The sequence below is a fragment of the Neopelma chrysocephalum genome, unplaced genomic scaffold (genome assembly GCF_003984885.1).
Source record: "Neopelma chrysocephalum unplaced genomic scaffold, ASM398488v2 Primary Assembly neopelma1_92, whole genome shotgun sequence".
In the NCBI taxonomy this organism is placed as follows: domain Eukaryota; kingdom Metazoa; phylum Chordata; class Aves; order Passeriformes; family Pipridae; genus Neopelma; species Neopelma chrysocephalum.
This window is the reverse complement of record NW_020897754.1, coordinates 421561-443276: the sequence shown is the minus strand read 5'-3', so window position 1 is coordinate 443276 and position 21716 is coordinate 421561. Positions and strand designations below refer to the sequence as shown.

General features: G+C 38.1%; 1 protein-coding gene across 2 annotated transcripts; it reads right to left on the bottom strand.

The window, feature by feature from the left end:
* Positions 1-3966: 3966 nt before the first annotated feature.
* Positions 3967-20501, bottom strand: INTS13 (integrator complex subunit 13). 2 transcript variants are annotated; one of them, XM_027693562.1, is made up of 17 exons: positions 20235-20501; positions 19254-19328; positions 17880-18082; positions 17621-17701; positions 15531-15621; positions 14315-14443; positions 14133-14156; positions 12583-12667; positions 11304-11393; positions 10324-10413; positions 9390-9568; positions 8490-8660; positions 8014-8168; positions 6880-7110; positions 5709-5848; positions 5219-5354; positions 3967-4670 (listed from the first exon to the last, which is right to left on the bottom strand). In XM_027693562.1, exons 1-17 carry the CDS (start codon positions 20457-20459, stop codon positions 4631-4633), a joined length of 2145 nt encoding a protein of 714 aa, XP_027549363.1. In that variant the 5' UTR covers positions 20460-20501; the 3' UTR covers positions 3967-4630. The 2 variants fall into 2 exon arrangements, with proteins under 2 accessions (XP_027549363.1, XP_027549364.1); XM_027693563.1 differs by lacking the exon at positions 14133-14156 and having other exon boundaries at positions 20235-20500.
* Positions 20502-21716: the final 1215 nt, after the last annotated feature.

Here is a 21716-nt window from a genome sequence, read left to right as displayed (position 1 = left end):
CCACCTTGAAAGGTGTCCCTGGTCTCCAATACTAGAACCCATGCAGTCCCCAAATGATTATGACATAAAGATTCATATCCTGAATTAATCCCTGTTATTTACCTTAGGTAATACATAAGGAGAAGATAATAGGGCATGATTTTACTTGACCTTGCAAATTAAAAGTGTAGAAAACACAAATACATGAGATCCAGAAATAGCAGGAAGAGAGGCCCATTTTTGTCACAGGTTGCAAGGACTCCCTGCATCCTGATCTTTCTTACTCCTTGAGCCTGGCAGTCACAGAGAGGAGATTTCCTCTCAAATTCGTCCCCACATTTTACCTTCCTGCAGCAGCTCACCTGGTGTCCACGCCCACATTCACCAGAGCTCTTCCAACCAGGCAGATGTGCAGCACCCACAGGAATCCTGGCCCAGGCAGGGAGCTGTGGGGTGATGCTGGGACACCCACAGTCTCATAAAACCCTCAAACAAAAAAATCCATGCTTAGTGTTGGAAATGAAAGATGAAACAATAACATGTTTTAATAATTACCTCGTCCATGAGCTCCATTTCCGAATCTGACGATGGAGCGCTCGGACATCAGGGCTGGGAGCAATTTGGAGAGTTAAGAGTTGTTTCTTCAGAAATTTGTGCCTGTTTCCCACTGTCCATCTTTTTACTTGCTTTAGAGATTATCTGATTCCATGTTAAATCAGTCTTTGTTAGTGTTAGGTTTGGAAAAAAAAAAAGAGAGTGAACAAAACAGAATGTTTGATCAGATTTTCCATCGTTATCACCCATGTATTTCCAGTCTAAGACTCCCAAGGCCTAGCATGGGATCCCCATTAGGGGATGCTACAGAAACTCCAGATAACCAACACATTTCCACCTTAACAGAGTCAGAACAAGTAGTTAAAAATATTCAAATCATTTTCCAAAATGGCTATAGAGTCACAGAATCTCCTGAGCTGGAAGGAACCCACAGAGATCATCAAGTCCAACTCCTGGCCCTGCACCGGACACCCCAACAATCCCACCATGTGCCAAACACTCCTTGAGCTCTGTCAGCCTTGGTGCTGTGCCCACTGCCCTGGGAAGCCTGTTCAGTACCTGACCATCCTCTGAGGGAAGAACTTTGTCCTGATATCCAACCTAAACCTCCCCTGTCACCCAGAGAGACTTGTGACCCTTCATCCCCTGATATTGTCAGGACTCCGCTATGCAAAGCCATTTTTGATCTCATTTGCCTTGCCTACAGCTCTGCTCTTAGCAGAAGCTTGGCCAGGTGACCTTCAGAGATCACTTCCAGCCAGCACGCTCCACAGTCCTGAGGCTGATGAGATTTCTTCACAATCCTTCAGTAACAGAAAGCCATTTTTCCTCTCATAATTCTTTCTTTCCTTTTCTCCCTCCTCTCTAAAGGGCAAGCAAACACTTCCCCAAAGGTTGTTCATTCCATTACATTCCTAACAGCAACCATTGGATGCCTCTTCTTTTTCCCTGTCCCTGCCAACACATTCTACGACGAGGACGACGGGAACTCCACTCAGTTGTCTCTCCAAGTGGCTCCAGCCGACGGCTCTCCATCGGGATCGGAGAGCTGGCTGCAGTTCAACACCTTCCAGCAGACCATGCATGGCTATCCCCTGGATGTTGACTTCCAGTACTCCCCTCAGGAGTTTGTGCTGTCTGCCACAGATTCAGGAGGGCTGACAGCCTGGGAGTCCTTCACCATCGAGCTCCTCAAGCCCACCAAGGTACCGTGCCACATTTACACCGTCCGGACAAAGAACAGCTATTGCTCTTTCCTGAGGGAAAGGAACAGGGTCAGTTTGTTCCTGGAGAAGCTCTCCCTCTACCTGAACTCCAGCAGCTCCAGGGATATTGTGGTGACAGCTCTCCAGCCTGGCTCCACGGTCATCTCCTGGTACAACAGCTCGCTGTGCGCACGTGCCAATGGATCGTGGTGCGCCAGGGATGAAATCCAGGGAGCACTGGAGAAATTAGGGGTGCCAGGTGGGTCCATCAGCCCACACTTTGTCCAGGCAATGCTGCCAGAATACAAGATTGATGTGATTTTCAGCATTTCCTACAGTGACCTCTGCTCTGCCACCACAAGGCCATTCCATGGGCCTACACTTCAAGCCAGGAATGACTCCATGATTAAGGAGACCCCACCTGCCTTACTCAGCAGTCTTTGTGCCACTCTTGGGGTGGTCCTGGTAATCCTGGTTTGCTGGCTTTGCAGGTGTCTCAGGAGAATTCCTGGGGTGCTGTTCCAGAGGAGCTCCCAGTTAGGCCGTGCTGACGTGGAACTGGATGTCCTGAAACCCCGCAAAGCCCTTGTCCATGAGTGCAGGCCTTCAGCTCCACCTCCACTATGGATCCCACCTGGGGCACCACTCACCTCCCAAAATCAGTGTCCCAGGGCAATCCCACTGCCCCACATCACACCACCCTTCCAGCCACCCAAATACCAACTCCCTCCCCCCTATGGGGAGGGCGTGACCACCCACCACGGCCACGGCAACACCCAGAGGCTCAAGTGAGGAACTTTTAAATGATATTAAGAGCAAAATCTACAAAAAAAGGACAATTTGTACTAGAAGGTGCTGTCCTTATTACTCACATAAGCAGTTGGTAGCTACTTAAACACAACTCTTCCTGTTACAGAATTGGGTGTAATGTACTTTTTAAGCTACATTTTAAAGTTACAGGTGTAAAACTCACTCTCTTGTCCAATTCAACCCCTTCAAGGGCCACAGGGAAGAGAATCTCTGAAATTCTGTAAAAGAATTTCTAAAAGCTTTTCAAATATTTTTAAATCCTTCCAGTTTAACAGATTGACACATACAAAATGTAATCCATAATTTAATTATGAAATACATTTTGCAATTACATAACTACGATTAAACTACTTAATCCACAACTCCTGATTTTAACCTGTACACTCTTTTAGAACTGGTAAAATCTTCCCTGCACTTGTAGTCCTTACACATAAGAGTGGTAAAATACAAATCCAAAGGATTACTGCAGGAAACATCAGCCTTTGTAGTATCTCATATCCCTGTAAGACTCTTCAAGTCTGTAAAATACAAACCCAGAGTCAGCCTCTGCTCATTTAATCACTGAACAGTCTGACCTGGCAGATGCTTCAAATGTGGAAAATGGAGTTAGGAAACAAGCTAAACAAATATATGTTTTAACAGCAGGTTAAAACAACCCAGAAACTTAGGAGAAACAATAATTCCACGGCAGTTTTCTCATCAAAACATTTGACATTGGATATAAAGAGATGTGGTGGTCCAGCACATCCTATTTTCAGTAAAGCAGTGAAAATCAAAGGAATAAAAGTCTTCAGACCAGGATCTCCAAAAATGACAAAATGATTCTGTAAAAGCTACATAAGCTTAGAATGTGACCAAAAGTACTACCATGCAAGTACTATTTCATCACTCTGTAAAAATGGTCCAGAAATCATTCAGCAGAAAACACATCTGCATCACAGAGACTAAATAATCACCTTGAAATTAGTCAATAACAGCTGAACAAAGGACTCAGCTACTGATGTAAGCAAAGAACAGTTGCATGATATTTGTGTTCAGGTCTATGCATCATTAAAGTTTCAGGCAAAAAAATACAAATATATTGATTTAGTTTCAGAGAATCTCACAAAGATGTGCCTTAAATCAACTTAAACTGTGATACAGCGAATCTGTGACAGCTTCAGTTGCTTACAGGAGTCAGACGCAGATGAGAGGAAGGCTGAGGCACTTGGAGAGCTCAGAAAGGATTAGATGACAGGAAGTTTTCCCAGCTGAGAATTCTACTCTCCAGTAAGAGAAAAAGAGGCTCTACTCAAAGAAACTGAAGATAGATCACCTACTTTCTCATTGCACAGCCATTAATATTCAGACTAAGTCTCTTCAAAGAGCTCAGACCTACAACCACCAGTGTCTTAGAGAGCACACTCCATCAGAAAAATAATTATTAGCAAAAAATTTATTTTACTTTTGCTTACAAAGCCTTAACTCCAACACAACAACCTGAAAGGCCTTGCTTTCTAAAGACCATTTCCATTCAATTTTTAAAAGTCAACAGTTTTTAAAACCAACAGTTTTTATCTGTAAAACCCCTCACCCTCCCACCCCTTAATTGCAAACCAAGACTGGCATTTTCTCAGCTCAGTGACTCAGTGTGAGGTCTTTTCCATAATTCTGGACTCCTGAGGAAGTTTCATATAAATAAAAGTTTTCATGAACCAAAATTAACAATGTTATCAGCTTATTACAAATTACTCGAATATTTTTTTTAAACCATCACTGATTTGGAAATATTAACCAGTACTTCTGGGAAAGGATTTTAAGCTGACTAACATTTTGGATTACTTGATTTAGTCCATGGGAGCAGGGGTTTTCTTCATCCCAAAGCACAACTGGGAATGCTTCAGGACAGCTCCTGTTTGCACACAGCTCGTTTCACGTGATATGCGGATTTCATATTTCATAGCAAAAATAGGAATAGAAAAAATGTAAAAACCAATCCAACCAGAGCTATACAATTGTATTGAAACAGTACCAAGAGCAATTCCAGCATTAAATATTTCTAGGATTTGGCCAAGTTTTGTCCAAAGGAACAGAATGAGCCATCACTGCCGGCCCGCTTTTCCATTTTCTGTCGTTTCCATTCTGAAACGCAAAACAAGTGAGGCTTGTTATTGGAAATGCAATCAACAGCTTCAGAAAAAACCTATCAGACTTAAAGACTTTCATAACTACTTTTTACATCACTAACCATCCTGTCTTCCCCTGCCCCAACGATCTTATCTCCTCCTACTACTTCTCTGAGCAGCCATCAGAGAGGTTTCTGCACAGGAACATTCCAGCAACAACTGTGAAAAGCCATCCATTATCAACCTCCCCAAAAGACAAAATATTCCTATGGCTGGAGAATATTCATGTGACTAGGGAATCCATTTGGAAAACTTGACCCTTTTTTTTTTTTGTTTCAAGGACTTCACCCCTTTTCACCCCTCTCACACTGACCCTTGACTACCACACCACCTTAGTGACTAAAGAGGAGGTTGGTTTGTAGCTCTCCATCAACACTAAAGGCAAAGAAATGTATTTATACATTTTAATCCTCAGAAGAACAGTCTCTAATGCTGTAAACTGAAGCGTTCCTCCACATTGACACCAGCTAAGATCTCTATAGTGCTTTATTTACTGATACAAACCCATTTTCCTCTTTCAGATGTTGATACAGCTCAGCTTTGTTGTTGACAGAGTTCAAACGACCAATAAATTCCTGGTGTTTCCTAGAGTTGGCAGTGTTAATTCTGTTGCTCCATAAGGACAGCAAGGACATTGGCCCTAAAATTCCAAGTAAAAAGAGTCTAAGTGATTTAATTTCTGAATTCTTAAACCATTATAATGGCTTAAAAGAATTACAGACTATGGTAGTACATGTCAAAACAGCTAATATTAAACAGCCTTATAAAAGAGGCTGAATAAACACAAAATATGCAAAGTGATAACAACTGAGGAGTTGTTCCACATGAGAAGGACTCTGCTTTAAATGCAGAATCTCAATATCAAAAATTATCTTCTCTGACTTAGCTTCAACTCAAAAACTATTCACCTCACTCCTTTAGAAAATACAGACTGATGCAATAACATCTATCTTTAAAAGAAATAAAAATAAATGCTGCAGTTCTTCTGGTTTACCTTTTGCCTTTTCAACTGTGGGCATTTCATCCATTGTAATAAGAGGCTTTTTGTTGGGGGGCTCAGGAGAATCAGGGGAATCTTTGATAACCTCAGCTTCTGCCAGTTCTTCTTTCTCCCGATCCAAAAGACCTTTTAACCTTATGGAGAGGGAAGGAAAAGAGTGAAGGAAAATAGCAGAACATAATTCTTAATACTGTTCTGTACTTCACAAAGTAGTTCAGAACCCATACCATAAGAAAATTTCTTTTGACCCCTTGGAATGGCTGAAAAACAACAGGGAAGACTAGCCAAATAATCTTCTGGATAAAGCCTTTTGTAAAGGGAAGGACCTTAAAATAAAATTTCACTTCAGTTAGTCAGCAGTATTTATACTGTAGTTGTTGAGACAGTTGATCAGTCTGAATTCTGAAGGAAAGACTAACAATGAACATACAAAAACACCACACAATTTCCTGTTACCTTTTCTAGGTGAATTCAGACCCATTCTATAGCAACCCCTTTTTATCCTAGTCCCTATTTTTGTTCCACATTTGAAACTAAAAGCAGTTGTAGGAATGGATTTGATCATGCACAGAAAGGCATGAAGGGTCACAGGCATAGTGACAATAAAGGTGAAAAGGTCCTCCTATCTGAAATGATCACAGCATGCAAAAAAGACATGCAAATTAAGCTTTTTGATCTCTTTAGAATAGTTTGAAAGAAAAAAACCAGAACAGACTGATAGATCCTTAACACTCAGACAAGCTCAAACAGCAACATGAATTAGAGATAGTAGGTACATGGACATTAATCCTGACGTTCAACTGAAGAGCCAAATCAATCCAGATTGTTGATCTACCTGAATACTAAACTATCTAGAGCTTAAAAGAAGATAACTGTCTGAGTTTTGAGCCATGCTCTGTATTTCTCTAAAGCAGTTTAATGTCTAATAGGTGGTATGGTTACAATAAAACCCAAGAGCAGCAACCCCTCAAGCTAAAAGGCCCTGCAAAGTGGGCAACAACTGGCCCAAGAACCACACTGCTTGTAAAATATGGGAATTCGAGCTGCAATAACAACTAAGCAGGCACTGTAATAAGATGCCCATTTCCCAAGCCTGCTAATATTTACTGATCCAAAACAACAAGAATTATTATGCTCCAATTTTATTTCACTTTGGAAAACGCACCTCTCTGATTCTTGCCATGGTTTATCTGACTCATAGTCTTTGCCCAACTTCTCTGACTTGTCCTCCTTGTCTTCCCTCTTCCTGCCCCGTTTCTTGCGCTCCTCTTCCTCAGGGGGTTTGCTCCTGCAGGCCATCAGGCACTCCAGGACCCGCTGGTGCTTGTCAGAGTTGTTTATGTGTGCTCGAACCAGGGTCTCCAGCTCGTTCCACATGATCCGGTACTGCTCATCCCTGAGAAAGGCCAGGAAAAAGAAACAGTCAGGATTTCGTGAATCACTAAACGACTGAATAAAAAGCAGACCTTAAGAAACAAAGAAAGAATCTCCAAAATCAAAAATAACTCCAAATTGATTCCCTGTCCTCCTGTACTGGAGGTCTGTCCACCTGCACATTGCATTCCACATTTCCCAATTAACACCCAGAACCAAGTTTAAATTGAAATGACTTATGTCCACTGACACATCACATTTTTCACAAGCTCTCACTGCCAAAAGGCACTTATGAAACCTCTCAGGTGTTTGCTAACTATGCAATGTCATGTACTGACATGCAAATTAATTATTATTAAATTCTGTGGATTAAGAAATAAGAAGGAATCGCACCACACGACTGTAAATAACTTCCAGTCCTGTGGGCAAATCTGTATCCTCATGTCTTTTCAGCCAGTTCTTGGAAACACAACACACACATCACAGTGACTGAGATATCAGGATATTCTATGCTTGTTTTAAAGAAGCATCCCATATTTTAAGTAACTGTTTCAAAAGGATTTGACTATTCTAATATATCCTAATTTGAAAGCATCGTTCATTTATAACATGCTTAAGTTTTCCTTTTTATTAATTGGAAATCATTCCACTTTGTCTGTCCAACTTGTATCAATCACAATGACTATCTCTGCTTTCATATTTTTTAGCACACTTAAAATTCTCAGATAATAAATTGATGGAGTTCTTTTCCCCAACATACAGTACTGCGACAGCCCCTCAATGATACAGGCAAAGGATTCACAGCACATACAACATTTAAGTTTACTATATATTATTTCTGGCTATATTTTGAAAATCTGGTATGAAAACATTAAAGTATTTCTGACAGAAGTCCAGCATGAACAAAGAGAGAGATGCATGTCACCTTTTTGGCCCCTTTCCTCTGGTACCAACAGTTGAAATGGGCAGTGGATCATTTTTCCTCTCCATGTCGACCAAATTGTAAATTGTTTTTTGACAGTTCAGAACATCCTCATCAGTCATTGCCTCCTTTACAATCACACTGGCCAATGGCACCACCTGCAAGACAAAAGAGAAGCCAATGAGACAATCTGTGTGTAAATGAAAGGCAATGGAACCACAGAACAAACAACAAAATCCCACTCTCTTATCCTAAATTTAGCAGTAACTCTGAGCAGGTATAAACAGATGTGTGTTTTCTTTACCTAGCTCAAAAATTTCACCCCATTTAGATGGCATCCCAATAATCTACTGCATTAAATACAGAGTACGTCAGTGAAAATAAACTGATTTTGTGGTGATTTATCATAAAAACAGAGTTAATAATTCATCAAGCGGCAAGGTGAAACTTAATCTAGAAGAGAACAAAAGATTACTTACAGCTTGCATGTTGAAGATGGTGGTCTGAGAAATAATCATAGGCCAGTAACGAGTGTGTTTCTCTAACTGATCTTTTGCACGTTCCAATGGAATTTCAAGACTTCCATCGATCTTATATCTGGGCTCTAGAAAAGGAGTTAATCGGTTTTCCCTCATAAATTCACCAAAATCCTAATGATAACCAAACAAGATACAATTAGGCATTTCTCTAACACAGGAACTTTCACTGAATGGGCTTATCACTAACCTGCACCACCCCCTCTGCTCTCCCTGGCCCTGCCAACCTGAGCCCTTTTCCAGCTTTCACGTGGACATTAATCAGGGTGAACATAAAAATAGTGGTATAGAAACATGGGTTAAAAATCCAGGAGGAGGTCTTCTGGATCTGCAAGGTATTTCATGTATGGTAAGTGTTATACCATATTTTTCCAGAGGCCATTCTGCTTGTTCACAAGAGATACAAAGGATACATTGAAAAAAATAAAGGAAATGCAAAATTAATGCCAGCTGATTGTCTGCTCCATATCAGGGTTCAAAGCTGACAACTTTATCTTCTCTATTTATTGTACAAACCATTCCTGTGCAATCTATCCTTCTGACAATAACTGGGAGATAGTCCTATGTGTATCCCACCCACAGGAAAAATTTACCAAGAAAAATGTTACTCTAGACCCAGAACAAATTTAAACACTCATAGTGCATAAGGAGGCAAGTACTTCTTTGACACAGCAAGTATTTTATGAAGCAGAACAATCAGATGTACTATTTTGTATTAAATATTAGTACAGAGAAAGTTTGGCCATGCAATCCACTCCAGCTCTCCAACACTTCCTTCACACATCTACTGTGATGCAGAAGAGGAGCAACAGTTCAGAAGAAAAAAAACCCAAAGGATCTTACTGTAATCCTGTAGTCAGTGACTCTTCCACCACACCCTTCACTAATTGATGGGGGATCTTCTAGAATTGACCTGGAGCTGCTTAAAACATGCAAAAATATTTCTCCTCCATGGCTGCTGAGCATGTGACTGATGACTTTGGAGCCAGACTTGCGTGGCTGTTCCAACAAAACTGAACGACCTGTTGGGAATGGGATCAGTTTTATTAGTTACTGCCTGCTGCAATTTTTAATTAAAACTACATAAATAAACATGAAATGGCTCTACTGCAGAAACACCCCTCATTAAAAGCAACTTCCAAGAAGTAATAAAATAACCACTTGAGTGTAATGGCATCAGTTGATGTTCTTAGTGCTTGAAATGGATGTAGTTTCTCGGAGACAGAGGAATAAAACTTCCTTTGCCTTGTTTCCACTAAAATAAACTATGCATTAAAGGATGCATTCTTCAAATAAGTTGCTTGTTATGAGGGAGTAAAAATAGCAAAAATATCTGAAATATGTTATTAATTTTGGTTTTAACAATTTTTATTAGTCAAAGTACTTTTTCGGTATAGAATCTTAAGAGAAAAATACATGAAAATAGTTTTTAATGAAACCACTGCACATTTAGACATTCAAATGACTTGACTGAAGAAAACATCCCATTGAAAGGATGTTTGTAATGCAATTTTGCTTGCAAACATACAAACATTGATTTTAATACTTGTTCCTTCTTTACATCTTTTCTCCCATCTTGAAGTTTCAAAACAATTCCATTCACCTTTGAGGACATTTAACAACTTTTCTTCTCTTATTTACAGGACGTGTTACAATAAACTTGATATTTTTACAGTATGTAAACATTTAGTGATACACAACCCAAAATGTGCTAAGTACTCTAATTGCAGTATTGAAAATTAAAACATGAAATAATTAGCCAAGCACACAAATTTACCATTGAGGAGGAAGTTTGTAAGGCATGAAGAAGGTCTGCTATTTACATCTACTGGTGAAATTCTGTATGCTCCAGTGCAATAGTGCAGCTCTGAAAAACAGAAATGAGCAGAGAGGTTGAGTGCAACTCCACAGACAGGAAAAACAATCCACAAAACAAAAGGGAGGAAGAGGAGGAAGTTAGTTCACAACCAGCAGAACTAAAAAGTCTGGATGCCTCTCAATCTCAAAGCCTGCTCCCTTCACCATCTCCTTGCAATGGTTTACTGGGAGGATTCCCAAGCCCCCTGAGCTCTGAGAGCCCAAGACATTCCCAAGCTCTGCTTCCAACAGGAACCCCAGCTCTTTATCTCCTGAAATATTTCAGTGTATAGTCTGTCTGCTCTTACTTCTCTTATCTGTATTTTTGACTTGCTGGCTCAATGAGTCAACATTTATTGCTAATAGTCTCCAGGGGATTCCTGTGTTACCTCAGGAATTCCCTTTCCCTCCTGTACTCAGATTTGGGTAGAGATCTCTCCCTTACTCAGTAATACAGAGGGACTAGTCTACTGATAGTAGCATTGGATACATTTAATTTCCTTATAAACCTTTTATAGTAAAGACAGTACTCTGATCCCACACCCCCAAAACGATAATTAAAACTGAAAAGAATTCAACATCTCAAAGCCACTATGATAAAAAACCACTGTGGAACTGACAAGGCCCTGTGGGAGGGGCAAATAATTTTAGTTAAGGAACAATTTCATGATACTTCAGAGCAAATTAAAAATCAAAGCAATAAAAGCATTGCACCTCTCTCACCTCATACCCAAACCACTGGTCAGTCACGAGTACGACCATTAGTAAAGCAGGGTGTGCTCAGAGCTCATAGAGCCAGGGGTAAAAGCAAGGAGCAAATCCCCTCCTTGTGCAGGTTCTCAGCAGTGCACAGAGGGGACAGTGCTCAACACCAGCTCTGGAAGGTTCCATGCTACTTACCCACACTGTTTGTCCGAGGGGTGCACCATTTCAATGTCACAGTTTCTTTAAAAGTGCCTTCTCTGCTATTGCCACCCACGTGATTATCACCTGCAGAGAAAGGCAGAAAAACGGGGTGATCAACCACATTTTCTTTACTACAGCAAAACAACTCTGAACTTTTAAGGTATAAAATACATATAACATGAGCATATACTGACCAGACATGTTTTATTATTAAAATCCCTTCATACAAGGTCTCACTGGTCCTGCAAAAGCCACTTGAGGGCCTTAAACCAGATATTATCAATACTCTTTTACATTAAACTACATTTCTTCTAGTGAGCTTTAAGAGTCTTTATGATCTTTGGCTCATATTGTCTCAGGAAAGAATTAACTGAGTTCTTCATGAAGTTTCAGAATTATACAGTCCCTAAAGATGCCCAAATCCACAATATTTGGAAGGAAAAACACAGACATCACCAGGCAACACTGCCAGGTTGGGCCAGCAACAAAGTGTGTAGGGTAGAGTCTAATCTTACAAGTAAGTTTTGTTTCATATCAGACATTTACACATGAAAGATTAGTTTGATGTGCTTATTAACCTGCAAAAGTTATTACAAAACTACTTCTGAGCCCTTCCAATAAAACTTTAAGCTTTCACATCTTAATACAAATTCAGGTGAGTCCCAATTCATTACTGGGACACTCTATTCTTTTCCATCAGTCTTTAATCCTACACTCTACTAAAATATGGGGGACAGATGACAGAGGAGTTCCTTCCTTTTCCTCAAAGTAATGGTAATCCCCTTATGAGGAAAAAAGGCACCAGCTCCCCAAAATGGCTATTTATGGACCACAGGACATTTAATTCCACTAATACAGAAGTTCTAATCTGATTTATTAACAAAATCTTACATCAAGTACTGTTTCCTCCAAAAAATAATTTTGCATAAGGCTTAGTGTAGTGTTTTTCTAACCTCCAGTTATTAAAAACTCACTGCAGAGGAACATTCAGAAAGAAAATAGGTGGTATTTCAAATCTCACAGAAATATCCTGAACACATGTGAAAGTGCCCTGTTTTTTCACTGCCATTTCCTTATTACTGTATTAAAATATGCTAATAATGAGTAAAACTCCAATGCCATCATTACAAGGGAAGTTTTTTGGGTTGCAAGGAACTGAACAATCTGCTCCTCTAGCCTGAGATTTCCATGAATTTGAAGCTCACAACCTTTCTTTGTGAATAATTCCAGCTGGCTGATCCAAAGCCACCTTTGGAGGCCTATTTCTACTCACCACTCTTTAAAAAGTCAACATGTGCCTCTTTGTGATGAAGCAGCTCCACATCATAGTTGGCTGATGTGTTAGCATGTTGTTCTTCCTTTAAAACAGAAAGGCAGAAAGAAGGAACATAATTACTTTAGCTAAAGGCCACCATTTTCAGAAATGAATCATTCTACCTTTACCTTTCACTCCAGAAAGAAACAAAAAAAGTCTCCAAAGTGCCTCAGACAACAATGGGATTGAAACGCTGGGGAAACTGCTCTCTGAGCTGTTTAAAGGTGCAGCCACTTGCTTTTCCTCTTTTTTTTTGGAACCCTCTTCCTCTTTTTACAGGTTTCATGACAGGGTGCATAGTGTAGAAGAGATAAAAATTAGGCTTTATTTAAATGAGGGAAGGAAAACTACAATATGTTGGATACCACCAGCAGTTACAACTGTCTGAGCAACACTGCAGGGCAGAGTGACAATTTCTTTTCATAATTAAACATCTTAAGAATCCAACCCGAAAACCACATTTTGAACTTATTATCATTTCCTTCCACTTAGAAGACCTAAGAGTGCAGCTCTTTACACTTTGATAATTTCACAATGTCGTTCTGCAAAGAGGACACTGCATCTTTAAACAGCCACAGAGGACTAGCAAAAACAGAACAGTAAGTTTGGTAATTTATTCCAAGTTTAAAAATAAAAACTTAAAAAAAAAAAAGAGAGAGGAAAAAAAAACACAGAAAACCCAACAAAGTCTATCACTATAAGGACAAAGGCAGAAGGGAGAGGCATAACAGCAGCACATAGGTCAGAAAGTTTCAGACAAGGTATTTGCAAACTTAAGTCACATTGATGCCACAACCCATGCTTAATGTTTCATTAAAGCTGTGAAAATAATTTTAATATCATGTTTTAACTTGTAAAATCCACACAATACTGCTAGTTTTCAAAGATGCAATTGCTGATTGACTGTATCAGAAGGGAATGGATTTTTTAAATCATGGAAGTAACCTGCCCCTGCCCTTTTTGTTTGTTTGAATACGGACACCTCTGTTTCAAATTTCTCTTGCTGCCTGATCAGAAAATGACTGTAAACTTAATCCTTGACATTCTCAGTTGCAAAATATATTAAAACAGGGACAAAAACAACTTCTACCACAAGATTTAATTGAATACATTTCTTAACCAGCGATATCCTGTCCCAGTTTCTTGTTCATGGATCTTCAAACTAGAAAACCTACTGGGAAACCCTTAGTCAAAACCCAGCTCTCAGTTACAAACACCTTTATGTTGGGTGGGCATGGTAATGAAACAGAGGAAAAAGAGACTCACTATGCCACTATAATGCACAAGGGTCAAGAATATCTAAACACAACTAGAAAAAGAGAAAAGAATCACAGACAAATTAATCTGAGGTAAATAAGATTATATATTTATATAAAGTAATACAAACAGAACTGAAATAACGCTTGTATTGCTACATCAAAAATTGAGATTCAGCAATACAACTTTTTTGTTCTGTGATCCTTCTTTACTTTTTTTTTTTTATTTCCCCCTTCTTGATTTTTACTAACCTGGTCACAGACATTGAATGTGGGCTAATAAAATAAAAAAAAACAAAACAAAAACAAAACAGAAAATATGATATGGAGAGAAAAACAATGTAAAAATTCAATTAAAATAAACATCAAAAAGTTTTCAAACAAATTTAGAAGTGATGCAGCAAGTTCACGCAAAGCTGTAGACACAATATTACCTTCATAGGGATGTTTGTGATGGTGGTTGAAGCCAAATCAAAGTGCTGTTGCACTAAAAGATTCAATTTTGTGGCCAAATGCCTCCCTGCACGGACACTGTGCACTTCACTGGTCAGGACAGGTGAGAGCTGAAACAATGGGACACATGGAAGAAGCACAAATTATATCTAATTCAGAATTTGAAGGTTATGCCACTTGCTACAATTGCAAATACTACAAATGGTAGGAAAAAATTCAAGAGTGCTAAAAAAATCTGAGTCATTAATTGTTAATAGGAAGAGTTTTTGGTTTTTTTAGCTACTGAGTAACAGGAGCAAAGTAATTTTTATAAGGACTGTCAGTGCATCATATATACACGTAGAAAATAAACAGAAGCCACGAGATGTATCTGATTTTTCTTCAGCCAAAAAGAACATTGGTTTGGGGCTTAAAAAAAACAACTACAAAAAAACCCCCCCAACCAAACACAAAAAAACAAAAAACACACACACACAAAAAAACCCCAAACGACAAAACCCAGCAACAAACCAAACAAACCAAAACAAAAAAAACACCAAACAAAACCAAAACAAAAAAACCACCAAACAAAACCAAAACAAAAAAACAAACAAAAGCCCCAAAACTAGAACAACAACAAAAAAACCCCAAAAATCAAACCAAAACAAAAAAACAATCAAAACCCCCAAAACCAAACCAAACCAAAAAAAAATAACAAAAAAAACACGAAAAACCCCAATTAACCCCCCAAAAAATCCCCAAACCCAGTAACAATAATCAAAAAAAACCCACCAAAAATCCCAATCAACCAAAAAAAAAAAAATCCCAGAAACCAAACCCAGTGAACTGCCTTACAGAGGGAATTAGAATTCAATTTATTCTCTTCTGTTCACTTTTTTTTTTTAGCGCAACTACAGCAGAGTTTTGTAGAAAAGAATGTCAGGAAGGCAGCTGTTACAGTCCTTTATATTTATTAAATAATATGCAGGACTAGATGCCTTTCATGTTGAGAAGACTTTTTTCTTGTGCCTTTTCTCATTCCTACAGAGAGCACAGTAAAATGCAGAGCAATTGATGAATATATTGCTAAATATTTTTTATGTATGTGGTTTCCAACAACCACCACACCTGGTTTTGCTGCTGAACAACTAACAATAATTTGCACAAAGTCTGACATGGTTAATCTTTGGTTAAGTTTTCTCTTTTCTAGCTCCTCACCTCTTTTTTAGGACAATCTGAAACCAGGCTGTCTTCTCCAACTGGGTATGTGTGGATTAACACCAGTTCACACTTCTGAATCTGCATTAGACTGAAAAATAAAAACATTTTGTTTAGCCTACTATCTCCTAGAAATCGAATCCATTTTGATTTCTACAACACAGAATTATAAATATATATTAACAACACGCTGTTTCTGAAAGCATCCTGTAGAAACGAGGTTACACTAATGATTTCCAAAGGCAGATACTTCAAAACAAGCTTTTATCAGAACAAAAATAAAAACATAACATTTGTGGCTCTTCAGATGCTACAGCACTGCGTTTCTTTTTGGACATATCACTGGTGCAACCTTGTTCAGCTTTACCCAGCTAAAAAGTGACACTACAGAGGATTTGTGCCTCCAAGTGTGGGTATTAATAAGGGGATTCCATGACCACGAAAACAACTACCCAAATAATACATAGATATGTATTATTATTATAATAGGATATATATAAAATTATAGGGTTATTACTATTACTACTATTATTATTATTGTTATTGTTGCTTTGTTGTTGTTGTTATTGGATATATGCTTATATCCTAATGTGGCTCAAAGATCAAGACATTGTTTCACATCTCTACCTACAGGAATGAGACCATTTTTCTGTCTTTGCAGTGGACTCAGAACCCGATTTCCTGGACAAATCCTTTATAAATCCATGAAACTGCAACTGCAGCAGGAAAACACAGGAGACTCCTGCTCCTGCTACTCAAGTGCCTGAGGTGCAATCAGGAATAGGATCTCCAGCTACTGTACACTTTACAAGGCAACACAGTGATTTAGAAATTAAAAACTAGTTTTAAAGAAGTTAGTTGTTAGAGTCAAAGAAAGATGAATGTAAAAATAACACAGTATTATCAAGAAAAAAAATGCATTAGACGAATTACTGCTGAGAAACACACAGGATTTAAGGAGGCACTGTTATGTGTCTCCTCTCAGAGCAAGATGGAGAAGGTAACAAGCTAAAGAAAACCTGTCCTGTGAGGATAAAGGATGACACTGGAAAGAGAATGTTTATACAATATCACAATTTACCACCTTCTATTTAACAGACTCTTTCAAAAACAGCTCATTAGAGTAAGTTTTATTAAAAAAATACATCCACATTGCAGAGAGGATATGCCAGGCATGCATGTGAGAGTGAGAGAAACTCAATTAGATTTCTCTTAATAAAATAACAGTAAGTAACAATAAGCAATAATAGTAATATGATAATATTTATTTTAGTAGTATCTTGACGTATTTATTAATATTACAGCATTAATATATAATTATATTTTATATTTTAGATTACTTAGATATACTTTAATATACTCACATATTATATATAAATATATTCATGTAAATAGATTTTAACATATTTATATAAATTATATTTCAATATATTTACATCATTATATATTTATTATATTACTATATATGTATAAAAGTATTTTAAATATACTTATAGAAATATATTTCAATATTTTAAGCCCCAAAATACATTATATAATAGATGTAGATTAGTATCTATTTATAATACATCAATATATATTAAATATATATTTTTAGACAAGAAAACCAATAATAAACAAATATTGATAATATTAATGGAAATTGATGATTATATAGATTTTACATATTTATATAAATTATATTTCAATATATTTACATTATTATATATTTATTATATTACTATATACATATAAAAGTATTTTAAATATACTTATAGAAATATATTTTAATATTTTAAGCCCCAAAATACATTATATAATATTAGTATCTATTTACAATACATCAATATATATTAAATATATATTTTTAGACAAGAAAACCAATAATAAACAAATATTGATAATATTAATAGAAATTGATGATTATATTAGTTATTACAATAATAATGATAATACTACTGATAATAATAATTATAATAATAAGTGTGTAACAACAACAAGAATAATAAAAGTGTGTAAAAAGCAATACTCATGGGTCAACAATAATAACAATAATAATGATAATAATAATAATAATAATAATAATAGTAACTGTAAAAAGCAATACTCACTGGTCAGAGTTGGCTGCCAGCTTGTTATGCTCATGGATGGTCTCCTGAACACAATCCTCCAGCATCCGAACGTGGCTATCACTGGAAAAAGATTGGGAATTTCTTTCAATGCCGGATCATCAACCCTCTGGCTCAAAGCACCACTGAAGCCTCCTCTATTTCCAGACCTCCACAAACAACACTTCTAATAAGGCAAAGAAGGCACCTAATTCATGCCTGAGATGACCCTCTACAGGTGGAAGGCCACGATCCCACGCACCTCTTGGCATTGGTGATGCAGATGATCCTGCCCCTGTTCCCGACGCGCTCCGCGTTCTCCAGGAGGGTGGTGCGGGCCTCGTGCTGGTACTCGGTGATCTTGCACAGAGCCTCCACCGCTGCCACCAGCCCGTGCAGGATGCTGCAGCACTCGGGGTCTGCTCGGGGGTTTGGGGGCCCCACAGCTGCCAGGGCTGCCATCAGCTGGTGAAAAACAGAGAAATGAGCACCGAAATGTCCTTTCCATCCAGCTGGAATGTCATCACTTCAACGTGTTTGACGCTCTAATTAATATTGTCAGGAGACGAACAAACAGGACAATTAACCAACATTGTATGTTGGCGGCCTTCTGGGAAACATCTGGCCCTAAATCAACCTCTGGAATTCAATTTATTAATTGTTACTGAGCCTTGAGAACATAATATCCTCATTTATTACAGGAAAATACTTGCTTATAATTACAAGTTACATCTAGTACCTGAAAGACATCCCAGCATTATTAGCTGCCATTTTGCTTTTTCTTCTGAGAATCTGAAAATTCAGATCCTCCCCAACGTAAGTTTTTCAGAGGATGAGCCCTTTCAGTATGAAACAATATGATAACAAAGAGGATAGTTACAATTAATGTTTTCAACACTTTTTTTTGTTTTGATTTGGGTTTTTTTTTTTGTTTGGTTTGATTTTGGGGAATTTTTTGTTGGTGTTTTGTTTTGATTTTGGGAGGGGTTTGGGTTTTTTTTTTGGTGGGTTTTTTTGTTTGTTTTTTTTTTGTTTTGTTTTTGTTTTATTTTGATTTTGAGGGGGTTTTTGTTGTTTCCTGTTTTGTTTAGATTTTGAGGTTTTTGTTGTTTCTGTTTTGGTTTGGGGAGTTTTGGCTAGTTGGGGTTTTTTGTTTCATTTGCTGTGGGGTTTTTGTTGTCTGTCTACTTGTAGGGTATTTTTTGTGTTGTTTCTTTTTAAGCCCCAAACGGATGTTCTTGTTGGCTGGGGAAAAAAATCAGATGCATCTCATGGTTTGTGTTTATTTTCTGTGTGTGTATTATGATGCACTTACAGGTTTATTTGCCTATCATGCAAATGTTAAAAAAAAGAAGGAATTTAATAAGTAGCACCAAATTACAGAAGAAATACATATTAAAATAAATAATATGAAATTAGTGATGTAAGTCTATAGTGAAAGACTTTATATTTTGTAAAGCTGTCTGTAGAGTAATCCAGGCTCACAAGCAGCTACTTGAAATTGTTATGCAACAATTTCAGACCAGATCCACCAACATTTTAATTAACCAGAGTTATTTCATACTAAACATAGTGAAATGTTGCTATTTATTTCACAATTAAACTACACCTACAAGAGACCAGCTACAAACCATACCTCCTGCAAGTTCTGATCTTCTTGAGTCCAAGAATTCAAGACATGAGCTCCAGAATCACTCACAATGAAATTCACCTGAAAGGATCAAAAAATCCCATGTGAGATAACAGATATTATATTGTTGTTTCCCGAAATCCAAACAAACATGAATTACACTCCTTTTTCCTGATGTTCTGGAGATGTGCAAACTCAAAGCAAACTCAAAATAACACAAGAAACCAACAAAATCACACACTCTTGATATGTTCAGTTTTCCCTTTAGTAATATGAGTAACAACTTCTTACTCTCTTTTTAAGCCATAAAACCAACCTCTACACCAAATTAGAACTGCAGATTATTAAGTATTTCAATAATTATGCAATCTTTTCAGCAGAACAGCTACAAAATAAAATCTAATACTGCAATACTGCACATCATTCTCCAAGGACTGTCACAGCATATCATGAGGTAAATATCCAACAAGATTTAAAAAACATCACCTAGGAAAACATATTTAGAAGAACAGGGAGCTGTGTGTGCCAGGAAGCATTCCCACTTTCCCAAACTGGCAGCTTCAGGGTGATCCTACCTCTTCCTCAAGCCAAGAATTCCTTCAAAGTTGACACCATAAACTTTATGAAGAGCTACCAAGTGTGTCCAGCAACAAAATTCAGTTTGAAGCGATACCTCACAAGCTTTTGTAAAGTTACAGCTCAGGACAACAAGGGAATAAATCTCTAAGTTGCCCTGAAGCCCCTCTCCATCTCTTGTGTTAAGTTACAAACTGGTAGTAAGACAATGAAAGGTCCAAAATTAAATATGTAATAGGATTCATATATTACTAAAACCAACTTAAAGTGCTGTAAAGCATAACAGCAGCAGAAAGAAACTTTTAAATAATAAATCGTATTTCATATTTCAATCTAACCAACAGTTAATAATTTAAAAACACTTAAAAGAAAAATATTCCTCATACCATCAAGAAGGCTGGAAGAACTTACCAGTTTCTTGAAAGGGAAGATATCATACATTATTCTACAGTACTCCATGGATGATTCCACGGAGCAGGTCCATAGGGACTTGGAGATGGGTGCCAGAGGGATAATTCCCTGTGTCCTGTTCTTCACTAACATGTCGAATTCAACGTGTTGCCTGCATGATTCTGCCATGTAGGGGCAGTGATCCACCACGAAAACAGTTTTATGAGACTCAGAAAATATTTTCATTTTCTTCCTAGAAGAAACACGACATCAAAATCAGGGAGAAACTGTACAAGTGGAAGGTGTCCCTGCCCACAGTCCCTTCCAACCCAAACCATGCTGTGATTCTATGATTGTTATAACTTTGACAGAACTGTTCAGGGTTTTTAAAAAACACAAAAATCCCCACTTTAAAATTCTATTTACATGGAGACAAACATTCCTCTCGAACTCTAACTAATCCATATTTAGCAGACTAGGTTTATAACCAGAAGAAACCATTTTTTCTCAGGAGGAAAAATGCAGAAAAAAGATTATACTGCTGAGAAGGCAACAAGAATTCACAGTATTGCCCTCTCCACTTCCCTAGTTAAAAGAAACTTAAAAAATAAGCAGAGACAGCTTCCTACTTAAAGCTTCTTTCCTAAAAAAAGTTACATGGAAAAAAACAACTTATGATTAAGCTTTACAGAACTTGAAGTAGCATAATCAGACTTTAAACTGATTTTCAGCCTTTACTTTGCTAAACGCATCTTGATTTTTAAACTCATATTTGCATCTGTACTTCAGTCTCCCACTGATAAATATATCAAGTGTGAAATCATAGTGTAAATGTTTCTTATCCAGCAAGGCTTAAAGGAGCTCTCCTTGTGTCCTTCCCAACTATGCAGCCTGAGCCCCCTGCAATGGAGTGTGGAGCATCTTCCTGTTCCACATCCACAGCCTGGGTCTTCCTTTCCCACAGCACAACTGAGACAAATATTCTGGAAGAACATCAGACCCTTGTGTTAGGGTGGACATCTTTGCTCAGGGACCCAAACTACATAAGAAAACTAATCTTAGACTAGTCTTAGACTAGCTACTCAGAGCACTGAGCTTCAACCACACACGTCCCATCAAATGCATGCAGCTTCCAGATGCTTCCATATGGTTTCAGGGAATCCCAGAATCGCTGAGGTTGGGAGGGCCCTCTGGAAACCATCCAGTCCAAGGCAGGGTCACCTGGAGCAGGTGACACAGGGACGTGTCCAGGTGGGTTTGGAATGTCTCCAGAGGGGGAGACTCTCCGCCCTTCCTGGGCAGCTCTTCCAGGGCTCGGCATAAAGAAGCTCCTCCTCGTGCTGAGGTGGAACTTCTTGTGTTTCCATTGCTCCTCGTCCTGTCGCGGGGCACCACCGAGAGCTCTATCAGTTTCCACCATAATAACCTATTTTTCTACGTAATTCTGCTGAACTACAAAACACACGATCTCAAAAAACCCACATACGAGCGCATTAAAAAAAA